At 49.3% G+C, this 20,596-nt stretch overlaps 2 protein-coding genes across 21 annotated transcripts in view; one reads left to right on the forward strand and one right to left on the reverse strand.

Annotated features, from left to right (window-relative positions):
* Window positions 1-4,567, forward strand: part of ACACB (acetyl-CoA carboxylase beta) — a 68,630-nt gene extending 64,063 nt beyond the window's left edge. For all 13 annotated transcript variants that reach the window (XR_014503920.1, XR_014503921.1, XR_014503922.1 and 10 more), the window contains 6 exons: window positions 475-652; window positions 1,386-1,498; window positions 2,150-2,304; window positions 2,889-3,059; window positions 3,556-3,692; window positions 4,088-4,567. Coding sequence is in view for 5 of the 13 variants with exons in the window: in XM_083407252.1 (XP_083263378.1) it covers window positions 475-652; window positions 1,386-1,498; window positions 2,150-2,304; window positions 2,889-3,059; window positions 3,556-3,692; window positions 4,088-4,214 (881 nt within the window). In the remaining 8 variants the exon portion in view is untranslated. The remainder of the gene's footprint in view (window positions 1-474; window positions 653-1,385; window positions 1,499-2,149; window positions 2,305-2,888; window positions 3,060-3,555; window positions 3,693-4,087) is intronic.
* FOXN4 (forkhead box N4) overlaps window positions 1-20,596 on the reverse strand; it is a 54,111-nt gene that overhangs the window by 5,907 nt on the left and 27,608 nt on the right. For 3 of the 8 annotated variants that reach the window (XM_083407312.1, XM_083407311.1, XM_083407313.1), the window contains 8 exons: window positions 17,038-17,201; window positions 16,660-16,784; window positions 16,445-16,570; window positions 15,453-15,583; window positions 14,487-14,583; window positions 13,779-13,986; window positions 12,972-13,346; window positions 10,219-12,600 (listed from right to left, as the gene is read on the reverse strand). In XM_083407312.1, the coding sequence (XP_083263438.1) occupies window positions 12,344-12,600; window positions 12,972-13,346; window positions 13,779-13,986; window positions 14,487-14,583; window positions 15,453-15,583; window positions 16,445-16,570; window positions 16,660-16,784; window positions 17,038-17,201 (1,483 nt within the window). In that variant the 3' untranslated portion in view covers window positions 10,219-12,343. Of the gene's footprint in view, window positions 1-10,218; window positions 12,601-12,971; window positions 13,347-13,778; window positions 13,987-14,486; window positions 14,584-15,452; window positions 15,584-16,444; window positions 16,571-16,659; window positions 16,785-17,037; window positions 17,202-20,596 lie in introns of those variants that run through there. The other 5 variants (XM_083407316.1, XM_083407314.1, XM_083407315.1 and 2 more) reach the window with 5 other exon arrangements.

The raw sequence follows: 20,596 nt of genomic DNA on the forward strand, positions 1-20,596 counted from the left end.
CTTACGCACCTCTCCTTGTATGAGCTGACCATGGTCACCTGAGGCCCTTCTTCATGTGCCACCTCCATAGGAGGACAGGAAGGCAGCAACCTGAGAACGGGGCCTTTTCAGTGGTGTCCCCACGCTTGTGAAATGCTCTTCCCAGGGAGGCTTCCTTGGCACCTTCATTATATACCTTTAGGCACCAGGCAGAAACATTTCTTTTCTGCCAAGCCTTTGGCTGTTAATCACCCATGGCCTCGTTTAGTGGGTGGGATCTTTTAATCTTGCCTTTTAAAATAGCCACGTGTTTTAGATTTCTCTGCCTTGTTTTATGCTGGTTTTAATGTAAATGTTCTTTAATTATTGTTGTCGATCGTTTCAAGTTACTTTGCTTAAAAGAGTGGCAACTAAGTTTAATTTTAAAAAATCACCCAGTGATGTTACTTGCTCCCTCGGCCCTGGAGCTGGCCTTGACTCCCGCCCTCCTTGCAGACATGTATGATCAGGTGCTGAAGTTCGGGGCGTATATTGTGGACAGCCTTCGGCAATTCAAGCAGCCGGCCCTCGTCTACATCCCCCCCCATGCCGAGCTCCGCGGGGGCTCCTGGGTGGTGATTGATCCAACTATCAATCCTTTTCACATGGAGCTGTATGCAGACAAAGAGAGCAGGTGGGTGCTGAGGGAGGCGCTCTTCCGTTAGACAGTCTTGGCGTCAGAACATCAGAAGAGCCCTGCTGCAAGGGCCCATCCAGGCCAGCATCCTGTTCTCACAGGGGCCAACCAGAGCCCCCAAAGAGAAACTGGCCAGCAGCACCCGAGTGAAAGAGCCCTCTTCCCCAGGACGGCTTCAAGAAACTGGCATTCAGAAGCTTCTTCCAGCCATGGAGGCAAATAATAGCCATTGTGGCAAGTAGCCACTGACAGCCCTCTCCTCTGTGAATTTGTCCAGCCCTCTTTTAAAGCCATCCAAGTTGATGGCCATCACTGCCTCCTGTGGCAGGGAGTTCCATAGTCTAATTATGTGCTGTGTGCTGCAGCCATGCTTCTGAATGCCAGTTGCTGGAAACTGCAAGAGGGGAGGGTTGCTCCTGTGCTCAGATCCTGCTTGCGGGTTGCCCGTATTGGGCATCTGGTTGGCCCCTGTGAGAACAGCATGCTGGATTGGATGAGCTGCCTTTGGCCTGAACCAGCAGACTCTTCTTGAGTTCTTATGTTCTTAACATCTGGAGCCCCCCCCCCAAAGGGCCCAGTCTCTGATCCAAAGCGATCCTGTCCATGGAGCCTGGCTGAACATCTCCACCAGCCGCAAGGATGTCTGGCTGGAAAGAGTGCAAGAGCCCTAATTTGGGCAGCTCCTATAAGCCTCTGGTCTCTGTTTCTGCAAGATGGCTTTGCTTTCCAGGGGGGGCATCTTAGAAGCTGAAGGCACCGTGGAAATCAAATTCCGGAGGAAGGAGCTGCTGAAGACCATGAGGAGGATTGATGCCACCTATGCCAGGATTGCTGAGCAGCTGGGTAAGAAAAGAGAGAAGGGCTGTGGGGCTGTTTCCTGCCTCCCTACCCCCCCCCCACCTTCCCCTTAAAGCTTGGCCTTGGAATAAGGTTTCTACCCATTTTCAAAGGCCGTATTTGATCCAGGGTGGGGAGGTGGGGGAGAGCAAGTATTCTTGATGAGCTCTTTTTGGCATGTTTTGCTAGAGCAGACTGTGCCACCCTGGCGCCCTCCATCGGCCCCATCCAGCACAGCTGCAGGATGACAGAACCATGGCCCTGCTGGCTGGGCTTGAAGGAAGATGCCGTCCCAAACATCTGGAGGGCACCAGGTTGGCAAAGGCTCCTCTGGTGAACCTGGAAGTCAGAAGAGAGGAAGCTGCTTTCTGCAGAGTCCGACTAGCGGTCTCTCGAGCTCAGCATTATCCACACCAGTTCTTTGGGGTTTCAGGCAGGGAGTCCTTTCCAAGACTCTCCCGGACACCCCAGGGGAGATGGCGCCTGGGACCTTCTGCTTGCAAGGCAGATGCCCTGACCACTGAACTCTATAGTCCTTCCCTGCACAGACTTCTTCCTCCCTGGCATTTTCCTCCCTGCCACGGATCAGCCGCTTTTTCTGGTGTCTACAGATTTTGTCTTCTCCTACAAAGACTTCTTGTATTCTATGATTAACAGGTTCCCTGAGGCTCTCTGCAGAGGAGCACAAGGAGCTGGAGAAGCAGCTGAAGGCCCGCGAGGATTACCTCCTCCCCATCTTCCACCAGGTGGCAGTGCAGTTTGCTGACCTCCACGACACGCCAGGGAGGATGCAGGAGAAAGGAGTCGTTACAGTTAAGCCATGGGGTTTTTTCTTCTCGCTCCTAAATTCTCTGTTCTTCCAGCCTCTGGAGTCTGATCATCCCTCATGCCTGAGAAGGTGTAGGAACTGTTTTTCATTTCATTCAAGTTGGAAAAGCAAGGGCTGGAATCCTTGTTCCACTAATGCTTGCTGCATCTCCTTTGTGCTCCATCTCACGCTAACCTCTCTCACAGGGTTGTCATGAAGGTAAAATGCAGGGAAGGGTCTTTGTCTGCTGGGCAGAGTGTCTTGGAGAAAGCGTGGAATGAAAATATAACCATACGCTTGTGGGCTCATGAACCTGCTCAGCTTCTGAGCCATACTTGCCCAACCTGATGCCCCCCAGATGTGTTTGCCTCCCACTCTCATGGTTGGCCCCAGACTTGCTAAGACCTCCTGTCTTGTCACAGCAGAGTTGATGGAGGGCATCATTCAGGCTGCCTAAGGGGGGTTAAGTATGTCTACAACACTGGATAATGTGAATATCCTGATAAGCTTCCTCCGGCCAGTGCAATAATTTATTAGTATTCCCATTAAAAAAATTAACTAGCAACGACCTTATTTGCTCCCTTTTAGGACATTCTCCAGTGGAAAAATGCCCGGGCGTTCTTCTACTGGCGTTTGCGGCGCCTCCTGCTGGAGGAAGTCGTGAAGGCAGAGATCCTAGAGGCTCACAGCGAGTTAAGCAACAGCCACATCCAGTCCATGCTGCGACGATGGTTCCTGGAAACGGAGGGTGCCGTGAAGGTGCTTAGCTTGGCTCTGTTGCAAGGAGGGGGTAGCCTCTGTTCCCCCCACAGAGGTTGGACTCCAGCCCAAGCCAGCGCACTCTGGGGGTGCAGGGTGTTCTCCCTCTTTCCACCTCAGCTGCTGGCCGCACAGCGCCTCCAAGGGTTTGGAGACACACCGCTTGTATGTGTCCATGGAGCCCTTGCAGCCAAACCCCTGTGTGCAATCTACCTGCAGATATAAGACGCCTTAATAATACAAAGCATGGGTAAAATTGTGGCGTTTTCAGAGTGGAAGGCAAGTTTACAGAGAGAAAGGGGCTTAAAGCCTGTGCATTTCATCCTATTCTCACCTCTGGCTAAATGGGTTTGGCAAGCTTTTGTGTGATTTTCAAAGACCTTCAAGGCCTGCTTGGTTGGAAGTGAGGGTGAGGGGTGCATACTGCGTGAAGGACCCATACCCCACTCTGACCTCTCTTCAAAGCCAGTCTGAGTTTCCATTCCTCCTCCTCTAGGGCTACCTCTGGGACAACAACCAAGTGGTGGTGGAATGGCTTGAGAAGCACCTGCAAGAGGAAGACGGGGCCAAGTCTGCCATCCAGGAGAACATCAAGTACCTGAAGAGGGATTATGCCCTCAAGCACATCCGAAAGTGAGTGTCAGGCGAGACAGCAGGGGGGCTGCTTGAGGAAGCTCAGCTTGTTTGCTGCAGGGGCTGCATCTGGGCTGTTTCTGGGTTGGAAAGAGTTGCATAGCAGGGATCTGGAGGGATGACCGTCCAGTGCTTGGTGCCTGATTCACATTGCAATCGCCATTGCAAGTTGAAAGTGCAGCATGGGGCTTCTGAATGCCAGTGGCTGGAAGCCATGAGGGGAGGGGGGGAGTACTCTTGTGCTTGGGTCCCGCTTGTGGGTTTCCCTTAATGGGCATCTGGCCAGCCGCTGTGAGAGCAGGATGCCGGGCTGGGTGGCCTCCCATGGGCCTGATTCAGCAGCCGCATTCTTAAATGACCCCCTTCCTTCTCCCTCATAACACCCCCCTTTGCAGCTTAGTTCAAGCAAACCCTGAAGTTGCCATGGACTGCATCATTCACATGACCCAACACATCACTCGTGCTCAGAGGGCCCAGATCTCTCACCTCCTGGCAACAATGGACAACCCTTCCTCCTCGTGACTAGGGCATAGCTGCAGCAGGAACAGGCACACGCCCACCATCGGCCTCCTTCAGACCTGACAGCCTCGTGGCCAAGCGGTGCAGCACAGAATGCATCTTCAGCGCAGGGCTCAACCAGCAGTTCCTAGAGCACAGCCACGTGGCAGGCGCAGTGGACCGGGCCTTTGTTGGACAGCTGTCTGTCGTGCACCTGAGGACAAAATTATCCCCAGCTGTTTGGCTGGCTATCAACCGAAGGTCATCTGCAAGTGTATGTTACCCAGCTACTGGTGTCCAAGACAAGTCTCGCCAGGTGTTTTCACATCAAAATGTATTGTCTTTATAAAATAACAGTACCAGTTTTCAGTGACTTTTTTTTTTTTGAAAGAAAAATGTCTGTGATAGAATTGTGCATTGGGGAACAATGCCAGTAACCACTTCCAAACCAGTCTCCAAGGCCTTGGCAAAATGTGTCACACAGACTGCACTGCAGCCATGCTGCACCACAGAACACATTGCAGAAATTCCTACAAAAAATGTTGCTGCTTCTTGGTTGCAGATGACATTTTTAGCCCCATTTGCTGATGTAGGAAGTTTTGTCAATTTTCCTAATGAAAGGGATTATTCCATCTCCCTCCATCATCCTTCCCAACTGCATCCCTCGAGCGCAAGCCAATTCTGCCAAGGTCTGCCCACCTCGAAAGCAAAGCAGCATCTCCACCTTCGGTTGGAAACATTTGCCCATTTCCTGGCAGTGCCTAAGGCTGTGCCTCCATCGCCAACCTAGTGGTTCCAGCAAAGGTTGGCCTAATGGGATTAAGCGGACGCCATGGCCGTTGGAGGCATTGGGTAGGTTGTTGGAATAGGCTGCAACCTGGGAATTCACAGTGCATTTCAAAGGTGTAAGCACCTGGCAGGTGGAATGTATTGTAATCTGCATAATGTTGAGCATTGTAAGTCCCCCCCCAAAAAAACTTATATAAGTGTGTAAAGGGCAAAGGTGGCAACCGAAGGGAAGTTTATGTTGCTAATCCTATCCACTGTTGAGTGTTGCATATCCTGACAGTCACACTAACGTTCCAGTGTCCAAACCAGGCTGCCATGGACTATTCAAGCCCAGGTGGGTGTTGAGGAACATGTTGTGTTGAGTTCAGTGACAGGTGGGAGTTTTTTTCTAAAAGAAAAAGAGAGTTCTGGTTTCTTCCTTCAAGGAAGGAAGCACCAAGTTCAAAAAAGTTGCTCTTTCTCCTAGCAAATATATTAATTTATGTGCACATTGTCATGGGGGGGGGGGGTCCTCTACTGTTCAAGCGTCTAATAAAAACAGCAATGTTTACTAGAAATGATCCTCTCTGGATTTTATTTACAGATGCCACATGCATTTTGTCTGTTACCATGTCAGAGACTCACAAAACAGGTCTTTTTAATTCTCTGAGCATTTCCAACTAGATTTGTTCTTGGCCATAAAGCTATTTCCTCTCCATTGCTCTTGTTCTGAAATGCAATCTTGATTTATTTTTGGACATACGTCTCTTCCATTACTGCCTCTAGCATTAATCCTTTATTGTGAATTTTTAAAAAAAAATCATAAGGCCAACAGTAGTAAATTATTGGATGGCAAGTCATGTCATGTAAGCAGAACTGACATTACATTTTCCATGGGAGGTTTCCTTAAACAATAAAAATTCTGTTAGTGGCCACTTTTCTGCTTTTCACAGAACCATAGAATCACAGAGTTGGACGGGATCCCAAGGGTCCTCTAGTCCAGCCCCTGCAGTGCAGGAGTAACAGCTAAAGCGCCCTGGCAGATGGCCCCCCAACCGCTGTTTAGAAAGAGTCTACCACCTTTTGAGAAAGTTCTTCCTAATGCTTAATGAGAATCTCTTTTTATTTTTTGAATCATAGAATCATAGAGTTGGAAGAGACCACAAGGGCCATCGAGTCCAACCCCCTGCCAAGCAGGAAACACCATCAGAGCACTCCTGACATATGGTTGTCAAGCCTCTGCTTAAAGACCTCCAAAGAAGGAGACTCCACCACACCCCTTGGCAGCAAATTCCACTGTCGAACAGCTCTTACTGTCAGGAAGTTCTTCCTAATGTTGAGGTGGAATCTTCTTTCTTGTAGTTTGGATCCATTGCTCCGTGTCCGCTTCTCTGGAGCAGCAGAAAACAACCTTTCTCCCTCCTCCATGTGACATCCCTTCATATATTTGAACATGGCTATCATATCACCCCTTAACCTCCTCTTCTCCAGGCTAAACATGCCCAGCTCCCTTAGCCGTTCCTCATAAGGCATCGTTTCCAGGCCTTTGACCATTTTGGTTGCCCTCCTCTGGACACGTTCCAGTTTGTCAGTGTCCTTCTTGAACTGTCGTGCCCAGAACTGGACACAGTACTCCAGGTGAGGTCTGACCAGAGCAGAATACAGTGGCACTATTACGTCCCTTGATCTAGATGCTATACTCCTATTGATGCAGCCCAGAATTGCATTGGCTTTTTTAGCTGCCGCGTCACACTGTTGGCTCATGTCAAGTTTGTGGTCAACCAAGACTCCTAGATCCTTTTCACATGTACTGCTCTCAAGCCAGGTGTCACCCATCTTGTATTTGTGCCTCTCATTTTTTTTGCCCAAGTGCAATACTTTACATTTCTCCCTGTTAAAGTTCATCTTGTTTGTTTTGGCCCAGTTCTCTAATCTGTCAAGGTCGTTTTGAAGTGTGATCCTGTCCTCTGGGGTGTTAGCCACCCCTCCCAGTTTGGTGTCATCTGCAAATTTGATCAGGATGCCCTTGAGTCCATCATCCAAGTCGTTGATAAAGATGTTGAATAAGACCGGGCCCAAGACAGAACCCTGTGGCACCCCACTAGTCACTCTTCTCCAGGATGAAGAGGAACCATTGATGAGCACCCTTTGGGTTCGGTCAGTCAGCCAGTTACAAATCCACTGAGTGGTAGCATAGTCAAGACTGCATTTTACCAGCTTCTTTACAAGAATATCATGGGGCACCTTGTCAAATGCCTTGCTGAAATCAAGGTAGGCTACATCCACTGCGTTCCCTTCATCTACCAGGCTTGTAATTCTGTCATAAAACGAGATCAGGTTAGTCTGACATGACTTATTTTTCAGAAATCCATGCTGGCTATTGGTGATCAAAGCATTCCTTTCTAGGTGCTCACAGACTGTTTGCTTAATGATCTGCTCCAGAATCTTCCCTGGTATTGATGTCAGACTGACTGGGCGGTAATTATTTGGGTCCTCTCTTTTCCCCTTTTTGAAAATAGGGACAACATTTGCCCTCCTCCAGTCTGCCGGGACTTCGCCTGTTCTCCAGGAATTCTCAAAGATGACTGCCAGTGGTTCTGAGATCACATCTGCCAGTTCTTTTAATACTCTTGGATGCAGTTCATCTGGCCCTGGAGACTTGAATACATCTAAACTAGCCAAGTATTCTTGTACTATCTCCTTAGTTATTCTGGGCTGTGTTTTCTCTGCTGAATCATTTGCTCCAAATTCTTCAGGTCGGGCATTGTTTTCTTTATCGGAGAAGACTGAGGCAAAGAAAGCATTGAGGAGTTCAGCCCTTTTTGTGTCCCCTGTTTGCATTTCTCCATCTTCTCCTCTGAGTGACCCCACTGTTTCTTTGTTCTTCCTTTTGCTACGAACATACCCATAAAAGCCTTTTTTGTTGCTTTTAACCTCTCTAGCAAGCCTCAGTTCATTCTGTGCCTTAGCTTTTCTGACTTTGTGTCTACATGTGCTGGCTATTTGTTTGAATTCCTCTTTGGTGGTTTCCCCCCTTTTCCATTTTTTGTACACATCCTTTTTTAATCTTAACTCAGTTAGAAGTTCTTTAGATAGCCACCCTGGCTTCTTTAGGCACCTTCCATGCTTCCGTCTCATTGGTATTGCCTGAAGTTGTGCTTTTACTATCTCCCTCTTAACAAACTCCCAGCCATCATGAACTCCCTTTCCTTTTAGTATTACTGTCCATGGGATCTCACCCAGCACTTCCCTAAGTTTTATGAAGTCGGCTTTCTTAAAGTCAAAAAATTGAGTCCTAGTATGCTTGGCTGCTCCTTTCCGCTGTATAGTAAACTTCAGAAGAGCATGATCACTCGTGCCTAATGATCCTTCCACTTCTACCTCACTAACCAGGTCATCAGCATTGGTTAGGACCAGATCTAAAATGGCTGTTCCTCTTGTTGCTTCTCCCACTTTCTGGACAATGAAGTTGTCTGCAAGGCCAGTGAGGAATCTGTTTGACCTTATGCTCTTGGCTGAGTTTGACATCCAACAAATATCCGGGTAATTGAAGTCCCCCATTACTACTATCTCCCTTCCTTTTGCATGCTTGGCCATCTGTTCCAGGAAGGCATCATCTATGTCCTCCGTTTGGCTTGGGGATCTATAGTAAACTCCCACAATGAGGTCACTGTTATTCTTCTCTCCCTTAATTTTGACCCAAATGCTCTCACTTTGGCTTTGAGGTTCTAAATCTTGGATCTCTTCACAGGTATACACATCCCTGACATATAACGCCACTCCTCCTCCTTTCCTGTCTGGTCTGTTTCTCTGAAATAGATTGTATCCCTCCATTATTACATTCCAATCGTGGGACTTATCCCACCAGGTTATAGTGATGCCTATTATGTCATATTTAGTTTGCTGTACCAAGAGCTCAAGCTCATCTTGTTTATTTCCCATGCTTTGCGCATTAGTGTACAGACATTGAAGCCCATTAATCATTCCCCCGTGTCTCTTATTTAAGGATTTTTTCCTCCCACCACCAGGTCTGCGTGCTGTTTGCTCCATTTGGTCTATGACATTTGGATGATCATCTTCATCAGTTGATAGACTCCTACCTTCAGGAGCACTGTCTCCCTCCCCCACATTAGTCAGTTTAAAGCCCTCCTGATGAGGTTTCTGAGATTTTTGGCAAAAACATTCCTCCCAACCGTTGTGAGGTGCAGCCCATCGCTTGCCAGAAGTCCATCTTCCAGAAACTGCAGTCCGTGATCGAAGAATCCAAACCGTTCCTGTTTACACCATTTGCGAAGCCAGCTGTTTACTTCCACTATTTTTCCCTCTCTCCCTGGGCCACGTCGTTGAACTGGGGGGACAGATGAGATGACAATTTGTGCATTTAATTGCTTCAATTTCCTGCCCAGAGCCTCGTAGTCTCTTTTGATCTTCTGGAGGCTATTGCAAGCAGTGTCATTGGTTCCCACATGAACCAAGAGGAAGGGGTATTTGTCAGTGGGTTTTATGATTCCTTGCACTCGTTCAGTTACATCTTGGATCTTAGCCCCCGGGAGACAGCACACTTCCCGAGACATCTTGTCAGGCCCACAGATGACTGCTTCTGTCCCCCTCAGTAGGGAATCCCCTATCACCACTACACGCCTCCTCCTTTTTGTAATTTGGATCCATTGGTTTTAGGTTAACTTACATTCCCAACCCTTTCTAAGATTGCGTGTGTTTGGGCAGGGGCTGCAGGATTGCTATGGATGCCCTGCTGTCCTTTTTCACTAGTGAAGACATTTGTGGGATCTTCCTGTGAAAGAGGTTGCTGATAGGCAGCCGGTGGGCTCAGCCACACTTCTTTACTGCTGAATGGGAGCAAACGTTTGTTGGGTTTTCCGCAGGTAGACGTTTGCTCCCATTCAACACTAAAGAGCAGGTTTCCTTGGGGGAAGCGCTGGGTCAAGTGGACATGTGGGCGAGCCCTGGGTCTGCTGCGTCATATGAAGGCTTGACCAAAAAGACACCCAGGAACCCGAGAATTAATAGCAACTCCTGCTTTTGTTTTATATGATTCTGGACTTGGTGAGAATTTACATCTGAGTAAAAATATCCATATGCTTGAGTTATCCCAAGCTGAAAAACCAACCCAGTCCAGAACATCACTTCTGCTGCCCTGAAAACAACAGACTCGCCATGCAAAACAGTGTGAGGAACCTCCAGCCCACGGGCGACTGATTCTTCCAAAACTACACCCAGCTTTTCATCAGCTGATGGACAGGGGTAGGGTTCAATTCTTTATTGGCATGTGATTTCAACACAGTAAGACTGAGCAGGGGGTCAAATCCTGCTCTGACTCCTGCAGAGAGGAGGACTGAGCTGTCTGCTCATCAGCTGATGACAAGGGAGTTCAGTTCTGCTCAGGGTTGCTTTGCAGTCACCTGATGTCATTATGACGCCAGAAAATTGACGTGTGTGGTCTCACCTGCCTGTCACAGTTGGCCCCTGGGGGTGGGGGGAGATAAGCGTCTGGCCTGCTGAACCAAAAATATTGCCCCCCCCCCCCCCGCTGTAAACAGTAGCAGATTTGCATTACTTCTGGCAAAAGAGAGCTCCAATGGCAGCCCAGCCGTATGACGGGGCTCAACTCTCCTGGCCATCTCTTTCTGCAGGGCTGCTACCCTGACACCTGCCTTGATCAATGTTCTCAGACTTGTGGTTGTGTAAACAAGCCCAAGAGAAAGGAACTTTCCCATTCAATATTTCCACAGTCTATAAAGAAGAGCAAATATTTTGTTCCAGATCTGAAAAAGACTTTATAAAAATTCTATCCAACCAGTGTTTAGTAAAACATTATTAAAAATATAAATATTACATCAAGGTTATACTGGCATCAGCAGACTAAACGTTAAATTGTAAGTTTTCAAATTTTAAAACCAGTTTCCAGTTTTTCCTCCTGTGGGTGGACCTATTCATTTATTTACCTTGTGACCTAATGCTGCAGCCCTGGAAACACTCACCTGGGAGCAGTAAGCCCCACTGAAGAGGGTGGGGTGCACTTCAAAGAAAAGATCCACAGGAATGAATTGCAAAAAAAGAGCCACAGTCCTTTTTCAGCTGTAGAAAAGCCCTATCAGTTAAACATAAAAAACAGTATTGGGTCTGGCACATGTGCCATTTTATCTCTAAGTATCTAAAGTACTTCTTTTAAAGTTCAGGTAAAAAAAGGGAAAGAACCTGACATAAAAGTTTTGCAGTATTTTGCTGTGCTTCTGAATAATTTAAGGTTTGTGTTTTGTTTTCCTGTCACTACAACATTTTAAAAAATTTGATGCTGAATACACAATTCCTTTTTGTTTTCATAAAAATAAATTATAAATAAAATTTACAACAGTAATACTGCCTAGTACAATAATTAGGAAATACTATACACAAGTCTAGAATATAAACCCTAAATTATTTCTCCTTTGTTTTAAAAGCCTAAGGTAATGTTTTATCCAGTGTAAAGTTCATTATTTATTACAGCCTTTGCCAAGCCGACGCTCCCCAGCTGTTTTTGGCCATGGGTCCCATCCATCCTGGCTCACACAGATGTACAGGTGGGGCCGAGGCTGGAGGGCACAGGTTTTGGTGAGGGCTGAGCTGAGACTTTCTCTACCAGGGAACACGAGCCGCCCTCCTCCCTCGAGAGGCAGAGCCTTCCTGGCACCTCGGAAGACTCTGCTGCCCATGGCCTGGACTAGACTGAGACCATCTGGCAGCTGCTCAGGGGCTTCCCAGAAGGGATGGCTGAAGACTGGGCAGAGGGTGGATGCTGGAGGGAAGGGAAGGGAGAGCCAAAGGAAGGGTCCAAAGCGAGAAGTAGGAGCCTGCAGGGAGGGAGAGTAGCTGGATGGTGTGGCTTGAGATGGACAGAGGGGAGATTCACCCCCTTTTGCCTGAAGAGAAGAGAGGCCGGTCAAGAGGCAGGGGGATCACTAATGGAAGTGAAGCCTCTGGGAACTGGGGAAGAAGGTCTGGGGAGGAACCACCAGCAGGGCCCAGAGTGGAGCTGGGGGCACACAGTTGCAACTAGTGATAGAAAGCTCAGCCAGTTGCGGCTTGGACTGTCACAAATGATAGAGCAACCCTAATGGGCTTCAGAACAGCCCAAGCATCAGCGGGTTGGGGTGGGGGGGCTTTGCTGAAATTTTGCAGCTTGCCTTGGAGCACACCAGGATCCCTTCACATCAGTTAGTGTCTTCAAGACTATGCATCTCACCAAAATCTCTTGCTTGGGATGCTTGAAGGAGCAGCAAGGCATGTTCTCCTCCCCAATTTGGATAATTTTGCAGGCTCAAAGCACCCCCAGAAGGAACTGGGCTTCTCTGTTTTTCAGTCAGGCTCAAGGGACGGGAATGGCTCTTTCAGAGAAGGGCAATAGGCTTGTTTCCTTGGGTGCTGATGTACTGAGTGGCAGAGATGGGGTCCAGCGTTGTGTATGTTGTGTAGAGGCCTGTCACTTGCAAGTCTGAAAAGGAGGGGTGGTCAGTGTTGTTGCTGGAGGCAGGGGTGAGGCCAGCGGGGGCCAGGTCGCAGTCAGAGAGGGCCAGAGAAGAGTTGCTGAAAGCACCCAGGCTCTCCAAGTTGAAGCTCTCGTCTTTCATCTCTTCCCAGATGTTACCTTTTCATAATAGGGACAACAACAGAGCAGTGAACATTGGTGACAGTTCAGCTTTGAGAAGGTGGAAGTTGCAAGAGAAGAGGATTGCGAAATGCACTAGTTGTCCACAATCACATTGGCTCTAGTGAGAAGAGGCCCATCTTCCTCCATGATGAAACCAGCCATGAGCGATCCCCATCTCAAACCCCATGAGGACCTATCTAGATCCCCACTTGGACCAGTATCAACCCCTCCACAGCTGAGTTCAAATCCCACATTAAAGAACAATAGAGTTGGAAGGGACCCCAAGGCTCACCTAGTCCAACCCTCTGCAAGGCAGGAATCACAGCTGGAGAATCCCTGCCATCCAGCAGTCATCTCCACCCCCTTACCTTGTAGCGCAAAGTCCATGATGCTGGGATCAAGGGCATCCACCTCTGCGTTCATGTCGGTCATCACGCTGAGGAAATCTGGGGCACGGCTCATCGGATGCTGAGGAAGGGGACTCTGGCTAAGACCGTGCAGCGGGTGCAAGGGAGGGGTCTGCGCAGGAGCAGGCGAATCTGGAGTCATGCACGCTTGCGTCTGGATCTGGTGGTGCAGCGGGAGGGACTGCAGGGCGAGTGTCATGACCGGCTGGGGCTGCAACTGTGAGATGCGCCCTGCGGCTGCCGCCATGTGGCTCCGCATGGAACCGTCCCCCTCAGACTGCTTGCTCACCCGCCTGCAGCTCTCGGGTCGGTCTGTGATGAGCTTGTCCAGCTCCTCTGCAAGGGGAGATTGCCATTGATGCGTGGGGAGTAAAGTCCCTCAGAAGGGGCCCACAGCTCAAGAAAATATAGAAATTATATCCTTTCACAGCACTAAGGCCACATTCACGCAATACACTTAAAGCGCTGAAAGGCGGCATATAAATAGATACCAACATAGCATAAAATTGGAAGCCCTGTGCATGGCCTCAAGTGCCTGGGAGGAAAAGCAGACATAAGCTTTAAAAAAATGAAGAGACCAGCTAAACGAGCTGCTGTCTGTGTGGAGGGAGCAGCCTCCATGCCCGTGGGCATCACCCTCCACGCATCTCCTCCCCTGCAGGGGTGCGGCAGCCACATCCGGTGATTTTGCCGTTTCTCCCTGCCAGAGAACTATTGGCAGGCAGGGCCCCCAGGAGCCTCCTAGCCAGGTGCCGACCTGCTGCTCACCTGGGTTGGCCATGCTCCGGAGAATGGCTGCCAGGTCTTTCCTCTTCCACTTCTGCATCTCCTCTTCCATCTTGTCTATCTTGGCGGGGTTGAGGGCCCACAGGCAGCCTTTGCGGGACGTGCCGCTCATCTTATTCTCCACCTTCTCAAAGCATTTGTTGAGGGACAGGTTGTGGCGGACGGAGTTCTTCCACCCATCGGGCGCTGTCTGCAAAAGGGAGCAAGGCCACTTCCTCAGGTCATTTAAGAAGAAAAAAAGCCCTGTGTCCAGGGGTGGGATTGTGCCCTTCAAAGGCAAAGCACCAGCGAGCACTTCCATGAGGCAACATCATTGCTATGGGACCCAAATGGGTCCTACGTGAACAAAGGTTGCAGCAAGGACCTTTTAGTTTAGAGAAAAGATAAGTAAGAATGATAGAAGTTTATAAAATTATGCGTGGTATTGAGAAAGCTGACAGAGAAAAAGTTTTCTCCCCCTCTCATAAGACTAGAATTCATGGACACCCTATGAAGTTAAATACTGGGAGACTGAAGACAGATCAAATAAAGGACTTTATCATGGAGACAGTTAGACTGTGGAACTCCCTCCCACAGGAGGCAGTGATAGTGACCAACTTGGGGCAAATTCAATGACTGTCCGCCAGGATGGCTCTGCTCTGCCTCTGCAGTTCCCCATGTCAGCTGCAAGGCAAGCCCTGCCTCCCTCACCTTGAAATAAGGGAAGTGCTCCTTCATGAAGCTGTAGATCTCGCTGACGGGGAGGCTGCCCGTCTTGCTGTTTTTCAGGGCCATGGCAATCAAGCAGCTGCAAGGAAGAGGAGAAGTCAGAGTTTCCTCCCCGCCTTCCTGTTCTTGTTGCTGCTTCCATTTCTATTCCACCTTCTAATCCAAGGAGCAAAAAGGTTGGGGTACATGGTTCTCTCCTCTTCACTTTAACCTCACAACCACCTCGTGAGGGAGGCTTACGCTGAGAGACAGCGAGTGGCCCCAAGGTCACCCAGTGAGCTTCATGGCTGAGGGGGGAAACTTGAACCTTGGCCTCCCAGGCCTTAGCCCAGCACTCTTGTTCTGGTGGTGCAGAACGTGCCCCCCCCCCTTTTGCAGACCGTTCCTCGGAGTAATCTCTCCCCATTTCAGTAACTCCAGGGCACACTAAGCCCCCTCCCACAAGTCATCCCTTCTGCATTTACAGGACTTAGGTCCAGTTAAGGATTGTTTTGCAATTTTTTCACAGCGTAAAGTTCTTTTCTCATTTATGATGGAGAAGTGAGAATGACAGAGGATGTTTACTGTGGGATCGGTGCTGTTTGCGGATGCTGCAGTTCTGCAACACCCACACAACCCGGCTGGCATCAGCATGTGGGGCTTGTTTGCTGGATTGATCCTTAGTGGGGGAAATCCAACAAGAGAAAGAGGAAAAAGAAACTCTGTCACTAATTACAGTACAGTTGCACCTTACATTAATTTAACTGGTGCAGTTTCAACCTTGCGCAGTTAAAGGCTGGCCTGTTGGGACTATGCAAATTAAAGACACATGAGGTTTAAGTGTGTTCATTCCCAAATTAAGCCCCACACCTGGAAGCCCTTCGGAACAGCAACTCACTTCAGCTGCAGTTGCTGAGTTTGGGGCATAAGACGGGCAGGTGTGCCTGGGCAAAGTGTGGTCCTTCTCACCTGTAGGAGTAGATAGGCTTGGGGTAAGGCTTCGCCTGCTGGTCCTGGGTGCTGTGAGGAGCCAGGCGGGGGGGCTGTGAGTATTGAGGCTGCGTCCCGTAAGAGGTGCTGTAGATGGTCGTTGGAGGGCACTGGGGTGGGGAAGAGGGCAGGGGGGAGAAAGGGGGAAAGTTTCAGCTCTCAGCAGTTAAATAGAGACTTTAAAGACCTTTTCCTTCATCACAAGGGGTGGGGAGTGGAGGATACCAAGACGCAGGTATAACTTATAACATTACATGTTAGCCTGGACTGAGAGGTGACATGATAGCCAAAATTCTGGATTTATATTTGGATTTAAATCTAGGCCTCCTTCTCCAAAGCCAAATCTTTAGATTAAATCTCTGGATTTAAACCTGGGCCTCTTGCTCCAAAATCAAGGCCTGAACCCCACTTCCGTTCGACCCATATTTTGACCATATTGTGTACAAATTGCTCTCCTGGGTCCGAGGGCTTTTCTCATTGTTCTGCTGCTGTGCCTTGTGAAAATCCAATCTTACCCACTGAATCTGAATTTATCAGATGTGCTGGAAATCCAAAGAGAGATTGAGTTTGACCGAGCTTCAGTTCAGTGGGTAAGACTGAATTTTCGCAAGGCACAGCAGCCAAACGACGATAAATGCCCTCAGACCCAGGGGAAATAATCAGGACACAATATGATCAAAATACGGGTCAAGTGAAAGTGTGGATGAGCCCTACCTCTGCATTAAATTGGGATTAAATCTCTGGATTGCAATCTGAGCTCTTGCTCTGAATCCAAACACATGCTGCTTCCTCTACCAACTCCCCACTGTGGCCCCCTGCCATGCTTTCAAATAAAGGCAAATAAACCCGCAGCAGCTCAGCTTGGCTTACTTGCCCTTGACTTGGCCGCGCTTCTTTGTTAAAGTTGTTTTACGTCCCCTTAAAGCTCTGTGCCTCAACATACACACAGCCTCGGGAGTAGGAGATGGTACCTGTTGCGCGTGTTGAGCGATGGTGAACACCTGCTGGACATGGCGGGGCAGAGGAGGGAAGAGGGGGGCTGCCTGCGCTTGCAGACTGGGAGACAGCTGCCCCCCAACCACATACTGGCTTATCTGCTGCCAAAGGAAAGAGAAGAGGAACGTCAGTTGAAGCAGGTCAGAAACGCCTCCTTGGCCAGGAGTGGGGAGGGAAAGGAAGTGCTTACATTGGCACCGTGAGATGAAACGGCGTTCAGTCCTCCCAGAATGCCTTGAGGCAGGCTGGCCTGGATGTGGATCATTGCTCCAGGAGTCCCTGCGGTGGCGTGCAGATTCCCTGGCATAGACCCTGCTGGGCAACGGGAGAGACATGGGGCGTTGTGAGTCTTCCAATGTGTGTGCAGACAAAACCACGCCACTCGCACGCACAAGAGAAGTGCCAGCACATGTCCGTTTAGCACCTGAGGCACGCACAGAGGCCAAAACAAATGAATAAATCTCCAGGGCGGTAGAAATAAGGAGGGGAAAACACACCCCACCGCACCCCCTGAAAGGGCTCCCATAGCAGTTGATGGAGCAACTCAACATCCCCGCAAGAGACCTACCTGTCTGCTGCAGCACAGCATTCTGGGAGCTGAGTCCAAAGTCCATCCTTTCGCTGGCCATTTGTTGCAGCCGAGGGACGTCCACGGAAGTCAGCCAGGACAGGGACTGTAAGTCACCGGGGAGGTCGTCTTCACCCAGTTGTGAAGGGTCAGAAGCCAAGAGTCTACAGAGCGGGGAAACAAGATGCTCAGGCGAGAGACTTAGGATGGGCTTTTCCCCAATAGTCTTGAGGTTGGACACAAATCCCTGTTGAGTGTCAGCCACTGCAACCCGGCCCCAATTCACACAGCACGGGCCCAGGCCCACGACTGGGAATCTGAGAAACTGTTGTGGACACCACAAAGCACCCTAATTTTATGAAACAAACAAACAAACAAACAAACAAATAAAGTTTAGAAATCTTTAACCTGTACTTATTCTATTTCTAACTTTCTGAAAGTGTTTAATTATTGTTGCTAATTCTTATTACTGATCAGTTCATTGTTTTATCTTTATTGCAAACCGCTTTGAGGTTGTTGTTTTAACAATCAAGTGGCGTGTACTTAAAAAAATAAAATAAAATAATTATCAGATAAGACGCTGGCAATGGTCAGAACCCCCACTCCCCCCCCCCCCGACAACAGGCAAAAGCATCCAGAAGTTATAACCATCTGGGGTGGGGTGGGGAATCACAATTAAAACACAGGTAACAAAGAAAACAAAAAATATGCAACCTCTCCCAACACCAAATAAAAAAATCAATTTTTAAAAAAGTAAAAAGAAAATATTGGGAGGAGCAAAGGGTCTGGGTGGGCATGAAGGGGGCTCATGGTGCCCACGGGCACCACACTGGGGACCCTGGTCATACAGTGTTCAATATTATTTCACTCCCAAGTACATTAATGAAAGTAAAAATCCCATTTCACCCGGGTGCACAAAAGTACTGAAACCTAGAACCACAGTGTTCATTTGCCACACTTGGCTTGTTGCAGATTGAGCGTCAAAAATTTTCCTGTCATCTAAAATAAGATTATAGATGCTTTTTCTGATAGACATATGCATCATTGGCTGAAGGCACTGAGCTTACGCCCTAAAATAAATCTGGCATTTGCACTTGCTCCCTTTGCAATTTTCAAGAGTTTAATAATACAACTGTTGCAGCCAAGTTAATTCACAGAGCTTTGTGCTCACATTTCTCAAAAGGGTTTTGCCGTTTTCCTCTGCCAACCTCAAAGCAAAACTTAGCTCGTTTTTCTCTTTTTAAGGCCAAGGGTGGAAGCAAAGGTGACGCCCCTGCTAGGACCCTCCTGGCTTCCCCCCCCCCCCCCGCTCTCTTCTTCCTCAGTATTAGTCCTTGCCTGCAAGATGGAATAACCCGCCTTGCCAGGCAGGGCTTGTGGAGTTCTGGGCCTGGGAAAGAGCATCAGGTGGTCCCCCCTTCCTCCTCCGCCATTGGCCAGGCTGTGAGTAAACAGGAGCATCAAATGGTTTAAAAACTGGGGAAGGTCCCTGTCGTTTGCAACAGTTGGCCCTGGGCATTGTAAGGCGAGGAGGCATTGTGCTCCAGCGACTGTTGAACAGGCGGGGGGGGGGGGGCGGCACACGTGGCTGCCTTTTGTTTTTGGGATTCTTGCTTAATTGTTTTCTCCCCCTTTTTACAAACTTCCCATTAATCTGTCTGAATGACAGCAGACACACAACCCCGTGCCATCTGGCACTCCGGGGCCCCTGGCAACCCTCAGCCCCCCCCCAACAAATAAATGGGGTCAGGTGGGCGGGGAGGGTCAAGACCCACTGCACACGCCTCCTGTCAGCGAGCGCATGGCCCGCCCCCTGCAGCACATGGCTGGGTGGGAGCACCATCTCCTTCTCCAGCTGATCTTCCCTGGAGAACAAGCTGCTTTCTATGGCAGATCTAAGGGATCCCTGTTCATTCTTCTCCCTAATAAACACTTCCTTGTAAATCCGCCTTGTGTGGAGGAGAAGGGAAAGCGCCTGCCCCTTTTCTGTACCAAATCTTTGCACAACTAGCCTACAGGGTAGACCTCCCACCCCTTTCCTGGGTCCCCACTCTGTATGGAGACAGGGGTTGGCACAGAGTTAGAGGGAAATATAGCTTTGAGAACACTCACTCAAAACCCTTTTAAACTTCTTGAACTGAATGTTATGAACCACCAACCAAGGCTAAAGCCAGCTACCCCTGGCTAGACAGTCTAGAATCATAGAACTGTAGAGCTGGAAGGGATGCCAAGGGCCATCTAGTCCACTCCCTGCCATGCAGGACCTGCAAGATGGTTGTGTAAATCTCTGTTATGTAAAAGGGGCTGAAGGGAAAACAATGGCACAGGAATAAAGCCTGCATTTCTAGCCACTGGATGTTTTGGATTTAGGTGGCTTTTCCATCTGAAACAGGCTTTGGTTCTGCACACCGTGAAAAACAAGCAGGGTGGCTCCGTCTGCCAACCGCTCTCCCCTCAACTGATTGCCCACAAGAGCGCAGTTGCCAAGCACTCACTCCAGGCACTTGGTTCTGTGAGGCCCCCCCGTCCCCGACTCTGCCTAATACCAGCTCAGGCCAGTGGTCCATCGCGCTTTTTTTTGTCAGCCTGGGCACATGAACAGTCTAGTGTGGGTGTGCACAGCCACAGATGGGCATCCTTCCCTGGAGGGTTTTAGGCAGAGGTTGGGAGGCCTCCTGTCCTGATGCTGCCGCTGAGGTCCCTGCACTGCAGGGGGCTGGACTGGAGGACCCTCGGAGGTCCCTCCCAGCTCAACCATTCTCTGATTCCATGATGAGCTCTGCAGGCAGGGCTTCAGGTGGGTGTTTTCCCCAGCCCTGGCATAAAAGACCACCAGCTGAACCCAGACTTCCCTCATTGTGTTTGATTTGTTGTCCTTTCAAAAGGCAGAGTAAAAATGCCACATGGAGCAATGCTCAGATAATTTTTCTCCCCCACTGCCACCCCCATAACTCCCATTCCTCTGGCTGTTTTCATCTTAATCCACCAGTGACTCCAGAAGACAGAGGAAGCAGCTGCACGGCCCCCCCTGCCCCCCCTGCTGCTGGACTACAGCACCCATCAGCCCCTGCAGTCAACCCAGCCAAGTGGCCAGGAATGCTGGGAGATGTAGTCTTAACAATGCATGGAGAGCCAAAACAGGTTCCTTCCCCCTGAGGAGGGGACTATAGATGTCTCCTCCAAGGCAAGCACACAAACAGTAAATCCCACTCCATGGGGTGCTAATCACCCTTTGCAATGACATATTTCTTCAGGAGAGCAGGTTCCCTGGCACTGCACAGCTGAAGTAGAAACCAGAAGAAGCAGGCTTTCTTCCTTCCTCTCACTTTATTCCTGGTGGGGCCACAGAGCAAAACCACCCCAGATCCCAGCAAAGCCGGCCAGAGGGGGGCGTATTGGGGGCTGGGGGTCCTCCACACTTCCCTTTGCTCTGCATTTCTGGGCACAGGTCCGGGATTTCATGTCCAAGCACTTTTTCTCTGGCACTTTCCCCACAAAAACCTGCTCTTTGCTGCTGAAAACAATTCTGCAGAAAACCAAAACTGAAGTTTGATCTGAT

This window comes from Podarcis tiliguerta (assembly GCF_965153285.1).
Source record: "Podarcis tiliguerta genome assembly, chromosome: 13".
In the NCBI taxonomy this organism is placed as follows: Eukaryota; Metazoa; Chordata; class Lepidosauria; order Squamata; family Lacertidae; genus Podarcis; species Podarcis tiliguerta.